Here is a 22158-nt window from a genome sequence, read left to right as displayed (position 1 = left end):
ATTTATTAAAAATGCTTAACAATTCCTGTAATGAATGAATGGCACAATGAAAGAAATAATGTCTCATCTAAACATCCCTCACTTAACAATAAAAGTTAACAACTCTCAACTCCCAATAACACATGATACTCAGCCTCAGCAATGAACGAAATGTCTATTCTGTAGGCTATTGCAATAAATAAATTAACAAATGAGCTAATTAACAAAAAATACCTCTTGTGTAGCAAAAATTATTCAAAATGTACCAAAAACGAACAAACATATCAATAGACTATCTTTACTTTCGGAGTCCAGGTGGCTTTTCAGATCCCTTGCACCTCCATTGGACACAGAGATATAATGTGCCTGCTTTGCACACTGTGCACAAGGCCTCCCATTTGTCTCGACCCTGTCTGAAAGCGGTGAAACTCTTTTGTAAATCGTTGGTAAACATACATTTGCGCTTTTGCATGTTGGCGTACTGACAGCCACGCAATCTATATTCTGATTAAGAACAGGGCTGCCCGCACTGACGCGGCTCAGGGATTACGTCACACGGATATGTCCCGGGAAATACGGACATTTGGCCACCCTAAATAACACCTTAATAAAATGTATAAAGTACTAATATCTGCACTGAATTTTGTCACATTTGTGGAATGTCGTTAAATCTCAAAAATAGTTTTTGTCCAAATTTAGTCCTAAGGGCTGCTGTCTTGCATTCTGAAATAGGATTTCAACACGTAAGACCAAAATAAGCAACTAGCTGCTTCCTCGAAATGTAGTGAAGTAAAAAGTACAATCTTTGAAATTAAATGTAGTGGAGTGAAAGTAATAAGTGCCACCCCAAAAATTAATCCAGTAAAGATACTCAATAAAAGTAGTACAGTAATCAAGTAAATTTACTTTCCACAACTGTCAAACAGATAAGATGCAAGGTTTCTGTCAAGGATATTATAATTAGTTTTTTTATTTTTATTTATGTAGTGTAGTTTAGAAACTTGAGTAAACTTAATTTTGAGTTCATGCTCAGACTTCTTTCAGTTTGGATCTGGGTGTGTATAGAGAAAGGTTTTGGCTTTGAAGAAATGTCTTCAAAGCCAAACCTTACAGGTGCTGGTCATAAAATTAGAATATCATGAAAAAGTAGATTGATTTCAGTAATTCCATTTAAAAAGTGAAACTTGTATATTATATTCATACATTACATACAAACTCATATATTTCAGATGTTTATTTTGTTTAATTTTGATGATTACAAATGACAACAAATGAAAATCTCAAATTCATCATATCAGAAAATTAGAATATTGTGAAAAGGTTCAAAATTGATGGCCCCTAGTGCCACACTCTAATCAGCTAATTAACTCAAACCACCTGCAAAAGCCTTTAAATGGTCTTTCAGTCTAGTTCTATAGGCTACACAATCATGGGGAAGACTGCTGACTTGACAGTTGTCCAAAAGACGACCATCGACACCTTGCACAAGGAGGGCAAGACACAAAAGGTCATCGCTAAAGAGGCTGGCTGTTCACAGAGCTCAGTGTCCAAGCACATTAATAGAGAGGCGAAGGGAAGGAAAAGATGTGGTCGAAAAAAGTGTACAAGCAAGAGAGATAACCGCACCCTGGAGAGGATTGTGAAACAAAACCCATTCAAAATGTGGGGGAGATTCACAAAGAGTGGACTGCAGCTGGAGTGAGTGCTTCAAGAACCACCACACACAGACGTATGAAAGACATGGGTTTCTGCTGTCGCATTCCTTGTGTCAAGCCACTCTTGAACCACAGACAGCGTCAGAAGCGTCTTGCCTGGGCTAAAGAGAAACAGGACTGGACTGCTGGTGAGTGGTCCAAAGTCATGTTCTCTGATGAAAGTAAATTTTGCATTTCCTTTGGAAATCAAAGTCCCAGAGTCTGGAGGAAAAGAAGAGAGGCACTTCATCCACGTTGCTTGAAGTCCAGTGTAAAGTTTCCACAGTCAGTGATGGTTTGGGGTGCCATGTCATCTGCTGGTGTTGGTCCATTGTGTTTTCTGAGGTCCAGGGTCAACGCAGCCACATACCAGGAAGTTTTAGAGCACTTCATGCTTCCTGCAGCTGACCAACTTTTTGGAGATGCAGATTTCATTTTCCAACAGGACTTGGCACCTGCACACAGTGCCAAAGCTACCAGTACCTGGTTGAAGGACCATGGTATCCCTGTTCTTAATTGGCCAGCAAACTCTCCTGACCTTAACCCCATAGAAAATCTATGGGGTATTGTGAAGAAGAAGATGCAATACACCAGACCCAACAATTCAGAAGAGCTAAAAGCCACTATTAGAGCAACCTGGGCTATCATAACACCTGAGCAGTGCCACAGACTGATCGACTCCATGCCACGCCGCCTTGCTGCAGTAATACAGGCCAAAGGAGGCCCAACTAAATACTGAGTGCTGTACATGCTCATACTTTTCATGTTCATACTTTTCAGTTGGCCAACATTTCTATAAATCCTTTGTTTTTATTGGTCTTCAGTAATATTCAAATTTTCTGATATGATGAATTTGAGATTTTCATTTGTTGTCATTTGTAATCATCAAAATTAAACAAAATAAACATCTGAAATATATGAGTTTGTATGTAATGTATGAATATAATATACAAGTTTCACTTTTTAAATGGAATTACTGAAATCAATCTACTTTTTCATGATATTCTAATTTTATGACCAGCACCTGTAAACGGTTCACCTACATGTTTAAGGAATAAAGCAGACATGTTACATTGATTTAGATTTCATTCATTACATCATTAATCTTTAAATTGACACCAAAATTAAAGACACTGAGGAAAAGAACAAATTGTCTTTCACATCCAGACCTTCTCCGGTCAGAATTATAAACCGGTCTGGGTGGTTTTAAAGTGTTTTAAGGTAATGATAAAAGTGACAAGCAAGACAGAAATATGATATGGATGTATTGTATAAATCACTTCTATTTAGTGTCTAATCCAAATTTATTTTTAAGATATTTTCATGCAAACAGGAAATTTGTTTCCAATAGAGAAAATTAAATGTATCAAAAACCTTTTCAGGTATTTTGCCCTTTAGGTGATAAAGTTCTTGATATTGGATAGTCTCCTTATCATCTCTGTAATCTGTAGGTCCTCATATAGATTATTTTATTAGATTACAATCCAAACTCTGGCTCGGCCTTTTTAAGCCTTAATTTGACGTCTCAGAAGAAACAGTTTGGAACAAGATTAAACCTTTAATCTGGATTTATAATAATCTGGGTCTTAAAGGTACATGTTTACAGTCTTGGTCTAGTCAATTTAATGGAAGATATGTTGGATTAAGTCAATTTCAGCGTTGTGGGTTTGCAAGATTTATAATAATATTACTAAAATCCCATCAGCTACATTTTATTCATACCACTATCTTTAAAAAGAACATTTTGAAATAAATGTTTTCAAGTATGGAAGTTTGATATGGAAAATACACAATACAGGAACTTTAAGTCGTAGGGAAGCGGCTGTTCCAACCTGTGCATTTACAAATTCTCCCAAGTGGTGCACGACTTTACACGAGTAAAAAAAGTGAATGTGATTGGTCGTTTATCAAAGGGGCAGGATTGTTGTGGTGGAAGGTTCGCAAGCAAGTTTGGTTGTGGCTGGTGTCTCAGAAGCATCTGGCTAACCAGTTAGCAACTTAGTGCTAGTAGGTTCCCAATGGGAAATTAAATTAGGACCAAGTAGAACTTGGAAACGACACTGTCAAGGAACGCTATGGACAGCGGAAACATGTAAGAGGAGGAGAGTTTTGTGTCGGAGGTCGTGGATGAGTCTTCTCCGTCATACATTTTTTATTTAGAGGAGGAAAGCGGGGACGAAGATGTTGTGGAAGAGGACGCCATGGCGGCAGAAGCTTGGTTTGGTGTAGAAGGCTTACAGCCGTACATGTTTGAGCCCTTGCGACGCTGCCAGTTCTGGTAGCTCTGCGCCTGCCGAAGACACAGACGTCCATCCCTGTGAACACTGGGACCGAACTCAATGGGAAAGGAAATGATTCTTATTTCAACTGTTGCGTATATTAGCTGCGACATATAAATCAAGATGCTATGACTGAAAAAAATTTATCGACAGATGAGCGTTGATATCTGATTGGCCGAATTTATGTGTACAAGCTGACGTATAACTAACTGGCCTGCATAAGATAAGGGCGAAAACAGATTTTACTACAGGATTTTTTTAAAATAGATTTTTTCTAACTTTTGGGACAATATGGTCTGATAAAGAGTACATTTCTATACATGTTTAAGCCAGAATTATTTGAAATTTAAATATGACTTCCCCTACAACTTTAACCTAAGAGGTGACTTCTGTTTAGAAGACTTTTTTTTTTTTCATAACTATCATTCTTTGTAAAACTGAACTTCCACATTTCCGTTATTTTTAACTGGTAGAATTAATATAGACCCCTAAAATGAGATAGGCCAGTAATGACGGATATAAACCGGACCCAAATGAAGTGGTTTAATGCTTAATAGAAATGATTTGTTGTTATTTTAATGCGGTCTGCCGAGACCAGTTTGGTGGGATCATAGTCCGGATGGAGGTCGGATAAGGAAGTGTTTCGGTCGTTTCTCGGAAAACCTCCACTCAGACCTGAACACTCCAGTAAGGATGGCGCTCCGGGCAGCTACTAGTCGCTTTTTCTTTTTCCAACGGACATATTTTAAGGTAAACTCTCTAATCATCCCTTTGTTTACAAGCGTCCACTGTTAGTCACTACGAGCTTAAAAAATCGAGCCAAATTTAGATTTATATACTTCCGCGTAAAGCTGGACCCTTTTCTTTGTGTCCTTTTGGAAACGTTTAGCTCTAACATTAATATAAAGGCCCTTGTTAACAGCTTTGGACCAATAAAATGTCTACCAGTCTCTAGTTGTTCGTATTAAAATGATTTCCGTCTGAATTCGACTAACTGTTGCATGCTTTGACCGCTGGGTGGTGCTGTTCAGTCGATTTTAGAATAGAGTAGAAAATCCCTATATTGTCCCGCAATGGGGACATTCAGGTGTTTACAGCAGCAAAAATATTATAGAAGAAATGGTTACACAAATGTGGACCTTTGAAAAATGTATAAGATTAACATAATAGTTAAAAAATAAGCAAATAAAATACTGTACTGTAAAGTGTTTTAACGATATAAAAATTGTGCACCTGGAGACTAACTAACCAATATATTAAATTCAGTGTATTTCTATAGCACCATTTCACAACATGTCATCTCAAAACACTACAGTTCACCAGATCATACAGTCAAATTGATTCAAAGTTTTCTATCTAAGGAAAACCAGTTGCTTGCATGGATTCATTGACTCTTCAGCAATCCCTCACACTAAGCTTGCTTGTAGCGACAGTGGAGAGGAAAAACTCCCTGTTAACAGGAAGAAACCTCCAGCAGAACCAGGCTCAGAGTGAGCGGCCATCTCCTGAGGCAGACTGGGGTTCAAGGAGACAGAAACTATGGACATTTTTTACAGTAATGGATATTTGATATTTGAAAATAGCAGCAACATCAGAGATGTGCAAAATGACAGCACTATGCTATTTAACTGACTAAGATAGAAACTACAAAAATCAGCATGAATGTAAAAACTTATAGGGGTGGTTATAAAGTCCTACAGCTGCTGGGAGGAAGTTTCATTGATAACGCTCCCTTGTACAGCAGTCTATCACTGAGGAGCTCTGCAGCTCTGCAACAGCTTCATGCATGAGGTGGGAGGCATTAAGCAACAGAGATAAATTAAAGATGCAAGAAGCTTTTGTTCAACATCCAGCCTGTCAATGTGAGTTTTTTTTTTTTTCTGATTTGCTTTTGTTTCACCTGTCTTAGGTCAACATCACTGGAAGTCACCTCGCTGTTAGATTTAAGGCGACCTGTCCTGTTGAAGTGAGCCATTTGGATCATTTGGTGCTGACAGTAAAAAGCGTGCCAGACACAATCAACTTCTACACATCAGTACTCGGAATGGAGGTCATCACTTTTAAGGTTTGTAATTCTTCAGCAGGCATAGGGAAGATGGTTATATTAAACAGGGAAATGGACACAATTACAGAGCAATACGGAAAGAAAACCTGTTAGAGGCTACAAAAGTCCTGAGATGGATACTTCGGTTTATCTTCCAGCATGGCAACAGCTCAACATACTAGCTGCACGCAGAATAGATTCAATCAGTGCCTTGAGATGACATGTGTTGTGAATTGTTGCAATATAAATAAACAGTATTCAACTGAATTGAATCTGAGCATATTTTAGACATTATTTCAATTCAATTCAGTTTATTTATATAGCGCCAAATTCACAACACATGTCATCTCAAGGCACTTTACAGTTCAACCAGATCATACAGTCAAATTGATACAAAGTTTTCTATCTAAGGAAAACCAGTTGATTGCATTGACTCATTGACTCAAATACAATCCCCCACACTAAGCATGCTTGTAGCGACAGTGGAGAGGAAAAACTCCCTTTTAACAGGAAGAAACCTCCAGCAGAACCAGGCTCAGTGTGAGCGGCCATCTGCCGAGGCCGACTGGGGTTCAAGGAGACAGAAGCAGAGATACAAAAAGCAGCTGTAAAAGGCGGCCCCGTCCAGGAAACACACAGCCAGGCAGACGAGCTCCAAGGCAGCTCCCATGCCAGAGGACGAAGAGAGCACATCCACTCAGTCACGGTCAGAGAAACAGGACCACACTGGAAAACAGGCCGATCTCCAACATCTATTAACAAGGGTGTTGATAGAAGCAGCACAGCTGATGTTTTTTTCCAGGATGACGTCACAGCCAAACAGGAACAGACGAGGCAAAGCTACTCTGAGAAAAAGCAGAGAGAGCAGAAGGTTAGAGATTGAACTAACAGATTCTGCAGAATAGGAGAACAGAGAGAGAATGAAGCAGAATGATGAAATGGGGGTCCCTATGTCCTCCAAAAGTCTAAGCCTATAGCAGCATAACTATAGAGATAGCTCAGGATAACCTGAGCCACCCTAACTATAAGCTTTATCAAAAATGAAAGTTTTAAGCCTAGCCTTAAAAGTAGACAGGGTGTCTGCCTCACGGACTAAAACTGGTAGTTGGTTCCACAGGAGAGGAGCCTGATAACTAAAAGATCTGCCTCCCATTCTACTTTTAGAAATTCTAGGAACCACTAGTAAACCTGCAGATTGAGAGCGAAGTGCTCTGTTAGGAACATAAGGAACAATCAGATCTCTGATATAAGATGGAGCTTGGCCATTTAAGGCTTTATATGTGAGAAGGAGGATTTTAAATTCTATTCTTGATTTAACAGGAAGCCAATGAAGAGAAGCCAGGATAGGCGAGATATGATCTCTCTTTTTAATTTTCATTAGAACTCTGGCTGCAGCATTTTGGATCAGCTGAAGGCTTTTAACTACAGTTTGTGGACTTCCTGATAGTAAAGAATTACAATAGTCCAGCCTTGAAGTAACAAATGCATGGACTAGTTTCTCAGCATCACCCCTGGACAGGATATTTCTAATTTTTGCAATGTTCCTCAGATGAAAGAAGGAAATTCTAGAAACCTCTTTGATATGGGATTTAAATGACAGGTCCTGATCAAAAATAACACCAAGATTTTTTACTTTATTATCTGAAATCAGTTTAATCCCATCCAAATGAAGTGACTGGCTAATCAGTTTCTTTTTCAGAGACTCTGGTCCAAAGACTATAACTTCTGTTTTGTCTGCATTCAGAAGCAGAAAATTAAGAGTCATCCAGGTTTTTATGTCTTCAAGACATGCCTGTAATCTATGTAATGGGTTAGCTTCATCTGGATTTATAGACAGATATAGCTGGGTATCATCAGCATAACAGTGGAAATTAATCCCATGCTGTCTAATAATTCTACCAATTGGGAGCATGTATAAAGTAAAGAGAATTGGTCCTAGCACTGATCCCTGTGGTACTCCACAGGTAACCTTTGAGCGTGTTGAAGATCTATCATTAACATGAACAAACTGAATTCGATCAGATAGATAAGATTTAAACCAGTCTAGTGCTGTTCCTTTAATTCCAACAAAATATTCAAGTCTTTCTAAAAGAATATTATGGTCAACTGTATCAAATGCAGCACTAAGATCCAACAGGACGAGCACAGATACAAGTCCATTATCTGAGGCCATGAGAATATCATTAGTGACTTTCACCAGAGCTGTTTCAGTGCTATGATGAGCTCTAAAGCCAGACTGAAACTCTTCAAAAAGTTCATTATGGTGGAAGTGATCGCAAACTTGTTTGGCAACTACTTTCTCAAGAATTTTGGATAAGAAAGGAAGATTGGATATAGGTCTATAATTGACCAAGTCATCTGGGTCAAGAGACGGTTTCTTAAGCAGAGGTTTAATTACAGCAATCTTAAAAGCTTTAGGTACATATCCCTGTAACAGAGATAGATTAATCACATCTAAAATGGAGGAGGAGATCAAAGGGAATACCTCCTTAAATAACCTGGTTGGAACTGGATCTAACATACAAGTTGAAGGCTTAGATGAAGACAATAATTTTGCTAATTCAGAGAGTTCAACTGGATCAAAGCAGTCTAAACCCGGTTCAGATTCCATGACTACCTCAGGTACAATCGCGGATAGAGGAGTGCTTATGATCTTATTTTTAATAAGATCAATCTTATTTATAAAGAATCCCATAAAATCATTGCTGCTAAGAGCAGGTGGAATGGACGGTTCAACAGAGCTATGGCTCTGGGTGAGTTTGGCAACTGTATTAAAAAGAAATCTAGGATTATTCTTATTCTCCTCTATTAATGAGGAGAAGTATGCTGCTCTTGCTTTACAAAGGGTCCTCTTATACAACTGTAAACCATTTTTCCAGACTAGGAAGGACTCTCGCAGGCCTGTGGAGCGATATTTTCTCTCCAGTTTCCTAGCATTTTGCTTCAAAGTACGCAGCTCTGCATTAAACCAAGGAGCAAGCTTTCTATTTTTAACGGTTAGAATTGAATAGAATTTCAATAAAAGATCTGGTAAGACCTTCAGAACTACTACTAATAGATGCTAATTTACTGTAGATTCAGATCCTTTATTGTTATTGTTGATTGGTACAACACAAATGAATGCATATTCTGTAGTTCATTAAAAAAATATTGGAAACTTCAACTGTTTGAATCAACTTGTGTGTGGAATATATAATAATGCAAATAATGCAAATGCAAGAATGTTTTTTTTTTTGTTACAACCAGGAAAAATGTTAAAATGTTATCACTCCATGTAATCAACAGGATGGTGCTCTGTTAGGTGGTTCCTAAAGTTGCAACAGACACAACTGCATAACATCCCTCCTGACCACAACCACAAGAATCCAAAATGTTTCAGGAAACTTAGATGATGAGTTTCTAAAGCATCTATTGTCCTTCAGGATTTAAAGAATCAATTCACAAGGAAGAGAAATGCTATTGGCTTATTCAGAGCATGAAATCTGTGCTGAATTAATAGCAATAGCTTTTTTCCCACTTTGCTTTAATACATTTCATTTATTTTCCATCAGCTATTTTATTTAATTTTTCCTAGGGTGACCGTAAGGCTCTTGGTTTTGGGAAGCAAAAGTTTAACCTTCACCAGTTGGGACAAGAGTTTGAACCAAAGGCGAAACATCCAACCTCAGGCTCTGCAGACCTCTGTCTCATCACTAAAACCCCTTTGACTGTAGTGGCTGACCATCTGAAGGTACTCTCAACACACAGAGATGGATAGCTTCCCCTCTGAACTCTTTATGTAACCTTAGTTGCCATAAACTGTTTCCTTTTATCTTTTTTGCAGGTTTGTGGCGTTGACATTGAAGAGGGTCCCGTACAGAGGAGTGGAGCCGTGGGATCCATCACCTCACTTTACTTCAGGGATCCAGACCACAATCTTATTGAAGTTTCAAACTACAGCCAGTCAAAACCAGACGGCTTGGCATGAAACTTTAAAAAAAGGAAAAAAGTGCTACTGTATAATCATAAAAGTTTTAAACCAAATTAACTTCACCAGTTATTAATGACTGTTAATATCTGCTATAGAGATAGATTGTAGGCAGCATCCACCAGCTCAATATATTTTATTTGTTGCTTTAGGAAAAAAGTGTAAAAGAAAATAAAATATTTTCCCTTTTACAAAGGACTGTTTTTTTTTTTTCCTCCAGGATAACATTTAGTAAATCTGATTTGCAGGAAATGGTGTATGACTAAAAGCTGTGGATAACAGTGTTAATAGACGTGTACTATGAGGTGTGTTGCTTATGTTACATGTATTACGGGGTAATGATATGTACACACTACACATTTATGCTAAAATCTTAAGCTCTTTAGATCACTATGTAGTTCCATAATGAAGTATTTGGATTGTTCTTAGATTTATTATGTAGCAGGAGAGAAAATGGATTCAAAAAAAGTCAACTGAAATAGATGTCAGAGTAAAATGTAATTAATAGGTGATGATTCTCCAATGTTTAGGAGAGTCACTGCTTGTTTTTTGCATAATTTAAAAACCAATTTTGTGTTAAATGTATTGGTATGTTCTTATACGTTCAAATTAAGTTTAAAAATCTCAGATTTATCTTTTATCTGGGGTTTGTATTTAATTCCCTGAATGGGTCCTTTATTCATTCAAATTAAAATTCGATAGACGAATAATTAATATATAATTAAAACATCAATGCATCCTCATTTCAATGCCAAATTAAGGAGAAAAGAACCCCAAAGAGGACAAAGGTTCGATTTGATTAATAAACAAGATACAAATTTAAAGGGAAATGTTGGCAAAAGAAAAAATTGTTCAAAAAAATATTTGAATAAGTAAACAGATTAATAAAAAAAAAATACAACTGAAGACGAGATAAATTGGAAGAATGAAATGTCAATAAAATACAGATTTTTACACCACTGCACCCTGTTGAAACATTTTTAAAACTCAATGTCAAATCACTAAGCAAACAGAGCAATGGTTGCATTACTAGAATGTGATATTTCTTTATAATAACAAAGGAAAAAAAAGAAGCTATAAAACGTTCACATCAAGAAGATGTTTTTTTCAGTTTCTAGAAATAACTGCCCTCTTAATTGGCCAATTCCCACCAGGAGTAAAGAAATGGAAAAATAGCAACAAAAAAAGGTGGAATAAAGATAAGAAAGGAAGAAGATTATATAAAGTACAAAAGTCATTATGAAGTAAAAATATTAATGGGAGAAACAGAAGGGCAGAAGTAATAATGATCAGAGCAAGAGTGGACCATACCTATTTAAATGACAATTTATATTTAATAGGGAGGAAAAATAGTGATAAATGGGAAGGGTGTAGAGAAAAAGAAAATGTAGAAGAAGTACTCAATAGCTGTAAAACTTAAGAACATAAAAGGGAGAAATTGACAAGAATGGTTGGAAGGACAGGCTAAACATTGAGTCTTATGTTGGGAAATGAAGGAAATATAAAGGATATTTACAGATAAAGGAAATTATTATTTATTCATATTCAGTATGCAAAATAAAAAAAAATAGAATTTGATCAATGTAAAGTAATGTTGCTGACACTCGTGTACAGTAGGTGGCGGTATGCACCTTAAACTTGCTTGCGTTCCGCCATAATAGAAAAGACGAGAAGAAGTGTTTCAACCAGATGGTGGCGCTGCTGAGGCAGGTGACACACGAAGAAGAAGAGCAACAACATGGGCGCTGTGGCGTTTCAATAAAAATACCAAAAACGAGCTTAAAAAAAGAGGCGAAATTTTACTTGCTACACAATTTATTTAGTCTTATTAACGTAAGTAACCAGTTTGTGATCTCGATAAGAAGTCTGATAAGCATTTATTTTATATTGGGTCGTAAACACGTTAAATTGCTAATTGTTGTGCTCAACTGAAAAAGAAAACCGTGGATTAAACGGAGTTTTTTGTAGATAAATATTTCTTATCGCTCTGTATATAGGTTGTTGAACAGTAGGAGACCCAATCATGACCGAACAGCCCAGTGTCAACTCGGAGGGGATCGTGGGTCTGGATGAGCCCAAGAAGATGACCAGAGAGGACTGGAGGAAGAAGAAAGAATTGGAGGAGCAAAGGAAACTCGGAAATGCTCCAGCCGAGGTGGACGAGGAGGGAAAGTAAGTGTTCCTGTGTGTACCTTGATCATGCATAACTTTGTGACTACTAGAGGGTAAAGTGATTGCCACTGATGGTTTCCCCCTCGTTAAAACTGATTCGAATCAAGTCTAAACGTCAGTGTTCAAGCACGGTGGTGGAGGGGTAATAACCGTGGCTCCTCAGAAAACTAAAGCTCTTGATTCAAATCTGAGGTTTTTAGCTTAACAGGTAAAACTTCATCAAAGCTGGGTCAACCCAACTTGCGTCTTGATTGGATTTATTTTTTGATTGTAAGAATGTCTCTCCATTAAAAGGATATAAGTTGTTAACCAGGAATCAAAGCTCTGTGTGTGTATACAAAAACATGTCCACCATCAAGACTAATTAACACAGAGTTCTTGTTTTTGGTGTGCTAAATTCCCTTCTTAGCAACACATCTGTTGCGGCGTATAAACTAAGATTTTAATTCAAACGCAGCCGGCTAAGACGAGGGGTATGAGCTACTGATGACGCGTCACACTGAACCATTACAAATCACGATGTCCTTTTATGTTCCCATCTCTCGTCCTTAATGCAAAGTTGTACTTACATTGATGAGTCGTACGTGGATACATCAGATACATGATGTTATATAAGACAATCAATAGAAAGTTTCTCCCCAAGCTCACCCAGCCGCAGTAATCCAGGTCAATGTTGAACCCAGATGAGCACACAAACTAATACAATGACACCACAGCCAGGGTGCCACCCATAGATGCTGGTGACTGTGTCCACCAACGTCAAATGCTTGTGCACATACACCCACACAGAGGGAGAAAAGTATCAGAAGAGCACAAGATCTACATATAATAATTTATGGCTCCTACAGCACCAGTCATCGTACTTTCATCTGTTGAGCTGCCTGTGTCGATTGACTTCATTAAAACAGTTTGATGGAACCTTTAATGGTGTTTGGAGGACACAGAATTTAATTTTGTTTTATTTTTTTTTAACTTAATATAGAGTGAAGAGCTTTCTAATGAAAATAACTCAACTACTTTCTCCTTAAAATGAAATTGGAATGTAATGTTATTAACTGTGGGTGCTTTTTCTCTCCAACAGGGACATAAACCCTCACATCCCTCAGTACATCTCATCAGTGCCGTGGTACATCGACCCATCCAAGAGACCCACTCTAAAGCATCAGAGACCACAGGATGAAAAGCAGCAGCAGTTCTCATCCATTGGAGAGTGGTACAAAAGAGGAGTGCAGGAGGCAAGTATGAATCAGGTGCAATCAGATCAGATTGTTCAGTTGATCCAAACTAATTTACTTAATTTGTGTGTTTTGATTTTACAGAATGATATTACCACAAAGTACCGCAAAGGTGCTTGTGAAAACTGTGGTGCTATGACCCATAAGAAAAAAGACTGCATGGAGGTAAAAAAAAATATATGTTTGTTTCCCTCAAAGGTGGAAAGAAAAATCACAGTTTCTTGTTTATTTCAGATCCTAATTTAATTTGTTTTCTCAGCGACCCAGGAAAGTTGGAGCCAAATTCACCGGAACAGGCATAGCTCCAGATGAACACTCTCAGGTCCAACTGGCGTTGGACTACGATGGAAAGCGGGATCGCTGGAATGGGTATGATCCTGAGGAACATCAGCGCATTGTGGAGGAATACTCTAAAGTAGATTTGGTAAGGAGTGCATAAGAAATATAACCTTTACCGTCTTTCTTTTAATTCAAAAACAGTTTCCTACTAAACTTCAAAGTTAGCCTTTGTCACAGTAACAGCTTCAAATACCGATACAGTACCTTCACAAGCTATTCATACGCCTTACCAAAAAATACTAATAAGGTGCATGTTTGCTTCTTTTTTTTGTTTTTGTTGTTGCTGTTTTGTGTTTTAATAAATAGAAATCTAGATAAAATGATGTGTTGAACCCCACCAAGGTAACACCTGGGAGAACCAATTTATTGCAATGACAGTTGTAGATCTTTTGAGGGTTTATGTCTCTTACCTTTATTAGGGGTGGGTATTGCCAAAGGAGTCACGATTCGATTCGAATCACGATTCACAGGCCACGATGCGATTCTATCGCGATGCATCACGATACTTGAATTATTGCGATGCATTGCAATATTTTCTCCTCCATGTTTTGTTTTTGAATGACTCGGCGCAGTAGAAATGCTTGTGACACAAGGCAGTGTGCATCAACACATCCGCAGCGACATCTACTGGACTGGAAGTTATATTACACTTGTTATTGGCTGATGTTCGCCAAGCATTCATGCAATTTTATTTACTAATTTTTTTAAATTAATAATCGATACTTGGCGTCAAGAATCGATGCAGTAGATCATGAAAATTAGAATCACGATGCATCATCATGATGATTATTTTGCACACCCCTAACCTTTATATATCTCTACAGTAAGATTTATTGGATTGCACCAACAGATGGGAATATTTATGTCTTGCCAGATTCTCAGTCAGGCTTAGGTCTGGACCTTTACTGGGCCCTTCTGTATAAACAGACTTTGATCTAAACCAGAATTACTCAACCCTGGTCCTCAGGGTCCACTGTCCTGCATTATTTAGATTTGGAGGACCTGAATTAAACAGCAGTAGCTACCAAATACTACAATATTATTTCAATCATTCAGACCTGGTTCTCTGAAATAGCAAAACACTTAAAACATGAAGGATAGTGGAACCGGGGTTTAAAACCCTGATCTATTCCATGCTATAGCATGTCTAGCTGAATGTTTATGGTCATTCTTGTTCTGTAATGCAAATGTCCGCCTTAAGTCCCAAAGTCTTTGCACTGTTTCACAGGTTTTATTCCAGGTTTGCCATGAATTTATGCCCATCTACCTTCCCCACTGCTCTGACCAACTTCTCTATTCCTGATGAGTAGCAGCATCTCCCCCATAATGTTTCACAGCAGATTCACTGAGGTAGTTTCAACAAATGTCAGACCAGAGCCTCGTTTTTCACACAGTGTCCCCTGCAAGGTTATAATGGTGAACTAAAACTATCAGAGCAACAAAAACTAAAATTAAAAAACATTTTCATTAACTGAAATTAAAATAAGTAGACTGTGCAAAAAACAGAAGCTAAGAAGTGTTTACAAACAAAATTAAAAGGAACTGAATTTCTAGAGAAAATGTGCTTACTTTTCATTTGTTTCTTTGTCATAATGCATTATTATGAGTTCTAGTTTCCGATTGCTTTTTTCACTGTTCCACATCACACCAGCAGATGGTAGATATGGCTGTCGGGTCGTTTGTGGCGCTGCTGCAGTCGATCCCTATCTTAGATTTTATTTTTATGATCTGTTTTTTTCTGTCTTGCTGTTTAAAGCTACAGTGTGTAATAATTACAGGGATATACAGTCAGAAATGTAATATATTATACATAACTATGTTATTTATCATCATCTACGAGCTCAGCCTCTTAACCTTAATATTTGCGTTGCCTTAGAATTCGTTATTTATAATTACATAGGAGCGGGTCTCGCAGCCATGGAGGCAGACATCTTTGCGCCACGGCAGCGCAGAGCCAACAAACTAGCGATTGTGAGATCGCCCATTACGCACGAAAGTAACTACGGTAGTCTACATGAAATCTATACCCTACACAGACTAATGAAATACTATCTGTAAAATTATCTATGTAAACAAACCTCATCACTTGAGAAGGTAGGTGATGCGGACGTCGTGGAAGACATTTTGTCCCGTAACGCTCGCCGTACTGTTGGGGGGGAGAAGCGGTAGGGGGGAGATGTTCACGTTGCTGCGGTCTGCAGTCTGGACGTTAGATGTCGCTGAAAATTACACACTGTAGCTTTAACATAAAATATTCAAACTCTAGCTGAAAGTAATAAAAAATAACTGAAACTAAGCATTTTCAAAAAAATAAACCAAACTAGCTAACAGATTCTTAAAAATTAAAACTGAAATAGAAATTAAAATCAGAAGTCGAAACTAAAAAATAAAACAAAACTTTCCAAACTGCAGAGGTTTTAGCAAACTGCAAGCAGGACTTTGTTTTTTTTAACTGCAGCCTTTTTCCTGAAGTAATGATTACCGGCTGCTTTCCACCTGAGCTATTAACTTCTGCAGCTCCTCTGGAGTTGCGGGAGCCCTCTCCTCTTGGTTTAACTTGTAGCAGTTTGCATCTGTGCCAGATTCTTTCCATTTTCAGCTTATGGGTTTAGCATTGGCCTTTAAGTCGATCAAAGCCTGTAATGTTTTTCTAACGGGGCGTCATCCCTGATGACGATGATGCTTCTCGATTTATAGAGTAATAAATTGTTAAAGAAGTTCCTCTTATTGGCGGTTAGATTTCTTCCAAAGGGGATTGGTTGCTTTATATTCTATTGATGCTTTCAAGCTAAAGGTTTCAGATGGATGGGCAAACCTTTAAGATGTTGCTGAAAAACCAAGCATTATATCAATTTGTCAAAGGAGTAAAAACTGCTTTATTGCTCAATAACTGTGGTGTTGTTTTAGGCCAAAAGGACGTTGAAGGCTCAGAAGCTTCAGGATGAGTTGGCTTCCGGGAAGTTGGACCAAAGTGTAAGTGACCCGCCTGCTGATGGACTAGAGTTTGTCTTCAAACATGGAAATATACAAATGGCTTTCTGTGTTCTCCACACAGCAACGGGAATATGACAGCGAAGATGAGGATGAGGACAAATATGCAGATGACATCGACATGCCGGGTCAGAACTTTGACTCCAAGAGACGCATCACAGTCAGGAATCTGCGTATCCGAGAAGACACGGCTAAAGTAAGAAGGAAGGGCTGAAGGAGAGCTGATATTTCACTGACGGCGTCCTGTACTGATAGGAGCCTTTTCTTGGCTTTACCCTCCTTTCTAATTGAGCGATGAAGCTCTGATCTGATGGAATTCAATTAACTAAACTTTGTGTCTCTTGCAGTACTTGAGAAACCTGGATCCAAATTCGGCATACTACGATCCAAAAACCCGAGCGATGAGGGAGAACCCGTACTCCAACACTGGCATGAACCCTGATGAGTAAGTTTTGGTTTCTGCTTTCTGAAAGAAACGTCTTTGCCAGACTTACGCTGAGATGATGTCAAACTGCTCGGTCCTACAGGGTGGGTTACGCAGGAGACAACTTTGCTCGCTACACCGGAGCCACAATCTCCATGGCTCAAACGCAGCGTAAGTCCAACATTATTCCACTTTTCACAGAACCTCCACACCTTATTTCCTCCTCTACATGACTGATAAAGAGGAAGGACGGTTCATATTTGTCAACGAGAGATTCCCCAGCAGACCAGTGGTTAAAATAAAAACATTTTTCTTGGTTTTCCACATGAAGTTTGGTTATGATTTGCAGCTGGAGAGTCCCCTCTGTCCTTGAATGTGATTGGAGTTTTCTGCTTCCTGTAATGACCACTGTTCTGTTGTGACAGTGTTTGCCTGGGAGGCCTACGAGAGAGGCTCCGAGGTCCATCTTCAGGCTGACCCCACCAAACTGGAGCTGCTTCATCGTTCTTTCAAAGTCAAGAAGGAGGACTTTAAAGAGAAACAGAGAGATAGCATCGTGGAGAGGGTACGCTCCTTCTTTAGACTTTATGAAGTGTTAGTCGAGGTTCTTAAAAAATGTCTTTCTGATTTTCTGTCTTCAACTGAATCTCATTCCAAGGTCGTTGCACAATATTTATGAGTCATTTGTTACTGGATGTCTTCTCTGCTTATCCACAAAATATTCAGCATAAAAGTAAAGAATACTTTAAATTGATTTTAAATGCATCCACTATAATTTTAATATTAACTCTCCTTCTTCGCTGTGCGTCACCAGTATGGGGGTCAGGAGCACCTGGACGCACCGCCGCGGGAGCTGCTGCTGGCGCAGACAGAGGACTACGTGGAGTATTCGCGTCACGGCGCTGTGCTGAAGGGACTGGAGAAGGCGGTGGCCCGCTCCAAATACGAGGAGGATGTCCTCATCAACAACCACACCGTAGGGGCAATAGAACTTTTGTTTGATTTAACGCTTTGCTGTTTTATTTTTTACGCTGTTGTTTTTTTAGTATTGGTTTGATTTATGTTGTTGCAGTGCATATGGGGCTCCTACTGGAAGGATGGCTGCTGGGGATACAAGTGCTGCCACTCATTGGTCAAACAGAGTTACTGCACAGGACAAGCAGGAATTAAAACGGTAATCAACAAAAATTTTTACATTTAGTAAAAAAAGAGAAACGCTTTCTATCAATCCCACTACTTTCAGAGTAATAGCTTGTGTTAAAGTCTTTATTAGGTTTATTTGAAAGATATTAATGTATAAGACTTAACATCCGTCCAGATAACTCCTCCACACATTGAGGAAGGGCTAAAAAACCTTATTGCTATTGAAGCTGCCTGGTCAGACTGCCTCATTAAAGTATGTTGATTAGAAGAAAAGGGTTGTTGACAATATAATACACTGGCAATATGTAGCACATAAACAGAGCTTAGAGAGGAGTTTGAAGCAAATCCCACAGAAGAGATATTGGAGGATTGGACTGCCAAGCATTAAAGAATTCCTGTTTTAATGTGAACATATTTCCAAAGGTACCAGAACCATGGTCAGCAAACTGACCAACCTGAACCCCATAGCGAAGCAGTTCTGAAGAGGAAGATGAGATTCAACAATTTAAATGATCTAAAATCTGCTAGTATCGTAGGGAAGTCATATTTAAATGTCAAATCATTCTGGCTTAAACATGTATATAAATGTACTCTTTATCAGACAATATTGTCCCAGAAATTTCAACATTTCTATTTAAAAAAAAAAATCCTGTCTTAAAATCTTTGGGGGGGGTTTTCCCCGTTATTTATGCAGGCCAGTTAGTTTTACGTCAGCCTGAACACATAAATTCAGCCAATCATATATCAATGGTCATCTGTCAATCATTTTTTTCGCTCATAGCATCTTGATTCAATTGTCGCAGCTAATATACGCAACGGTTGAAATAAGAAATAAGAATCATTTCCTTTTCCATTAAGTTCCGTCCCAGTGTTCACGGGGATGGACGTCTGTGTCTTCAGCAGGCGTAGAGCTAACAGAACTGGCAGCGTCGCAATGGCTCAAACATGTACGGCTTTAAGCCTTCTACACCAAACCAAGCTTCTGCCGCCCTGGCGTCCTCTTCCACAACAACTATGTCCCCTCTTTCCTCCTCTAAATAAAAAATGTATGACGGAGGAGACTCGTCCACGACCTCCGACACTAAACTCTCCTCCTCTTGCATGTTTCCGCTGTCCATAGCGTTCCTTGACAGTGTCGTTGCTAACTGCTACTTGGTCCCAATGGAATTTCCCATTGGGAACCTATTAGCACTAAGTTGCTAACTGGTTAGCAAGATGCTTTTGAAACACCGGACACAACCAAAAAGCTTGCGAACCTTCCGCCACAACAACCCCGCCCCCTTGATAATCGTCCAATCACATTCACTTTATTCTCTCGTGTAAAGTCGGGCACCACTCGGGAGAATTCGGAAATGCAACGGTTGGAACGGCCGCTTCCCTACGACTTTAAAACAATATGGACCTTTTTAACCTGTCAGCTAAACCAGCAGCTGATTGTCTCCATACTTCATATAGAAAGAGATCTAACCCTGTATTGAATGTTTTACTGGACGGGACCGAGCCAGTCTGTTCTTTAGGCCCACGTTCCCATTTTATGGTATTGTTTCAAACAGTAACTTTTTTTTTTTTCCCTCCTTAATTAGGAAAACACGGGTGAGTGTGCTCCGTTTGAAGAGGGTCTGCAGGAGCCACAGGAAGAAGAACAGCCAAAGACTTTGCTAGAAGTAAGGTCCTAAAAAAAAGATTTAGCACTTAGTGATCTGAGTTTGTTTATTATATTGTATGTTTCCATCTAATGCTGATGTTTCCCTTTTTTAATTTCTAGATGCATCAAGAAAAGATGAAAGAGAAGAAGAAGAAAAAGAAGAATAAAAAGAACAAGAAGCACAGCTCAGACAGCAGCGACTCGGAGGATGAAGAAAAGAAGAAGGAGAAGCTGAAGAAGGTAAACAAGCTTTTTCTGGTGAAAGAATTTTACCGTTTGCATTTTCACTGAGCTCTGCTCGTCATATTACCACCCAGGCCCTGGAAGCGGAGGACAAGCGCGTGAAGCATGTAGATGCGTTGATGCAGATGGATGAGAGGAAGAGGCCATATTACAGCCTACAGGAAGTTAAGGCACCGACTGAAGAGGAGATGGAGGCCTTCCGTATGAAACGCAGTCGACCTGATGATCCCATGGCTTCCTTCCTTGGACAGTGACCTCCTCTTAATCCCTGCTGATTATCCTTAATGTTCTGCAAGGACTCTAGAAGAGTTACAGCTATACTCCATCTCTAATGCTGAACAGGTGTTTGACACCTTCTGTTCCTGTACTTTTCTTGGAGGCATAAAGTTTAGGAGTAATGGCTGTAAACTTTTTTTTTATTGTATTTCCTTTTTGACACATCCTAGAACTTTACATCAAAATTTCATTTTGAACAGCGCTATATGTAAAAAGTACTTTAAACCGTTTTTCTTTTTTTTAGAAACCTCTGCATAAGTAAAACTTCTAAAATAATACAAACCAGCTAAAATGTCAAACTTTAATAAAAATAAAAAAAACATCAACCTGCGTTAAATGGATTTATCTACTGCACTTGAACTGTTTTTAGAGTTTTGAGTTAAATTTTATTTTTAGATATGATCTCGTGCTACATCACAACTTCTAATATTAAAAATATAGATTTGGGATTTAACTGACATTTTGTTAATCATAGTTGAATAAAATAAAGCTGCAGATTGTTGAGGTTTTGCAGTTCAGCACAAAAAATATTTTGTTCTTATTGGAGTTAAATGTTCTAACTTTTGAAGCATTAAAATGCAAAACTTGTTCCACACTTTATGAAATCTAAGCACAACTGAAGAAACGATGTACTAAAAACCTAAAGTGTAACTCACCCCATATGCAAACATTATCCAACTTTTGTTTTTAAACATGTCACCATAGAACAATGGTTGGTCCTAATGGACCCTAAGGGGAGGGGCTAGGTGTGGGAGTTCAGTGTCAGGATGAGGGGAAATGGAAGCTAGCTTAGTCATATTTAAATGAGCAGAGATTCCACAGATCTTTTCAGGTTGAAGAGGGACCTTAATGGTGTAATACTTTTCAGACAGGGCAAATTGAGGGTCTTTTTTCATTTAGGGATTTGGCCTGGCCAGGAGCATTCAGGGCTTTTGCCAGTGATCGTATCTGTTTCTTTTTTCCCCTAGGGTGGCTAACCACCTTTCGAAAAAAAGAACTGAACCATATTTAGAAACATAATTGAATTTTCCTAATTCATATTTGAGTAAAATATTTCTAAAATCCTCATATATATATACAGCAGGAAAGCAAACATTTGAGGTAACAACAAAGACAAAGGCCTTGCAAAGAAGTATCCCTTTATTATTTTCCAAGGAGTTGGCAATCCTCAGTTGTATTAATTGTCTCTTTGATCACATCTGATTTGCAAATGAATTTAATTACTTTTTCTGCTATTTTAATTGTTTATTTTAATTGCAAACAGTTTAAAAATATAAATTCTAGTCAATTTTACCATTGGTAGGGGTTTGAAGAAGTTCAGATTCAACAAAATAAATGACTGTGTGTCTTTTATTGACATTTCTCTATCATTAAGAGAAATGTCAATAAAAGACAAAGATGATATAATAATTGAACAGAATGATCTTTTATTGTCCATCTGGAAATTGATGTCTATCAGCAACAAGGGAAAAGTTTACAACAAAGGAAATGCTGGAGAGCAGAGGTATTCAATAGGAGGTCGTGAAAGTTTTGGTTGATTAGACTTTTTTTTTTATATTTCCCTCCTGTAATTTTTTCCACTAATTGAAATGTCTTTAAATCCACATTAAAATTAATTCACCACACTGTAGTCAACAGATAAATGGAGACAGAAGATGTCTTTCAGTCATCAATGCAAACATTCAGTGACACACAGGAGCTCTTTCAAACTGGGCACCGTTTCATTC

At 38.3% G+C, this 22158-nt stretch overlaps 2 protein-coding genes across 2 annotated transcripts; both read left to right on the top strand.

Annotated features, from left to right (window-relative positions):
* Positions 1–4477: 4477 nt before the first annotated feature.
* On the top strand, positions 4478–10154 carry glod5 (glyoxalase domain containing 5). The gene is made up of 4 exons (XM_038299173.1): positions 4478–4702; positions 5862–6017; positions 9571–9726; positions 9820–10154. Exons 1-4 carry the CDS (start codon positions 4646–4648, stop codon positions 9961–9963), a joined length of 513 nt encoding a protein of 170 aa, XP_038155101.1. The 5' UTR covers positions 4478–4645; the 3' UTR covers positions 9964–10154.
* A 1529-nt stretch (positions 10155–11683) lies between these two features.
* On the top strand, positions 11684–20667 carry slu7 (SLU7 homolog, splicing factor). Its single transcript, XM_038299172.1, has 15 exons — positions 11684–11796; positions 11961–12135; positions 13217–13370; positions 13455–13535; positions 13630–13794; positions 16617–16682; positions 16765–16896; positions 17048–17145; positions 17228–17295; positions 17550–17689; positions 17939–18100; positions 18197–18298; positions 19851–19931; positions 20033–20152; positions 20230–20667. Exons 2-15 carry the CDS (start codon positions 11987–11989, stop codon positions 20407–20409), a joined length of 1698 nt encoding a protein of 565 aa, XP_038155100.1. The 5' UTR covers positions 11684–11796; positions 11961–11986; the 3' UTR covers positions 20410–20667.
* The last annotated feature ends 1491 nt before the right edge of the window (positions 20668–22158 follow it).

This window comes from Cyprinodon tularosa, unplaced genomic scaffold, assembly GCF_016077235.1.
Source record: "Cyprinodon tularosa strain WSP-4 unplaced genomic scaffold, ASM1607723v1 ctg42, whole genome shotgun sequence".
In the NCBI taxonomy this organism is placed as follows: domain Eukaryota; kingdom Metazoa; phylum Chordata; class Actinopteri; order Cyprinodontiformes; family Cyprinodontidae; genus Cyprinodon; species Cyprinodon tularosa.
The sequence above is the reverse complement of the archived record's forward strand: the minus strand, read 5'-3'. Positions and strand labels throughout refer to the sequence as shown.

Excerpts from the sequence above, each read along its gene's own strand:
- glod5 (XM_038299173.1), top strand. The coding sequence starts at position 4,646 with ATGGCGCTCCGGGCAGCTACTAGTCGCTTTTTCTTTTTCCAACGGACA. Across the intron at positions 6,018-9,570 it reads TGGAGGTCATCACTTTTAAG|GGTGACCGTAAGGCTCTTGG; the intron begins GTTTGTAATTCT and ends AATTTTTCCTAG. Across the intron at positions 9,727-9,819 it reads TAGTGGCTGACCATCTGAAG|GTTTGTGGCGTTGACATTGA; the intron begins GTACTCTCAACA and ends TCTTTTTTGCAG.
- slu7 (XM_038299172.1), top strand. The coding sequence starts at position 11,987 with ATGACCGAACAGCCCAGTGTCAACTCGGAGGGGATCGTGGGTCTGGAT. Across the intron at positions 12,136-13,216 it reads GAGGTGGACGAGGAGGGAAA|GGACATAAACCCTCACATCC; the intron begins GTAAGTGTTCCT and ends TCTCTCCAACAG. Across the intron at positions 20,153-20,229 it reads AGAAGGAGAAGCTGAAGAAG|GCCCTGGAAGCGGAGGACAA; the intron begins GTAAACAAGCTT and ends ATTACCACCCAG.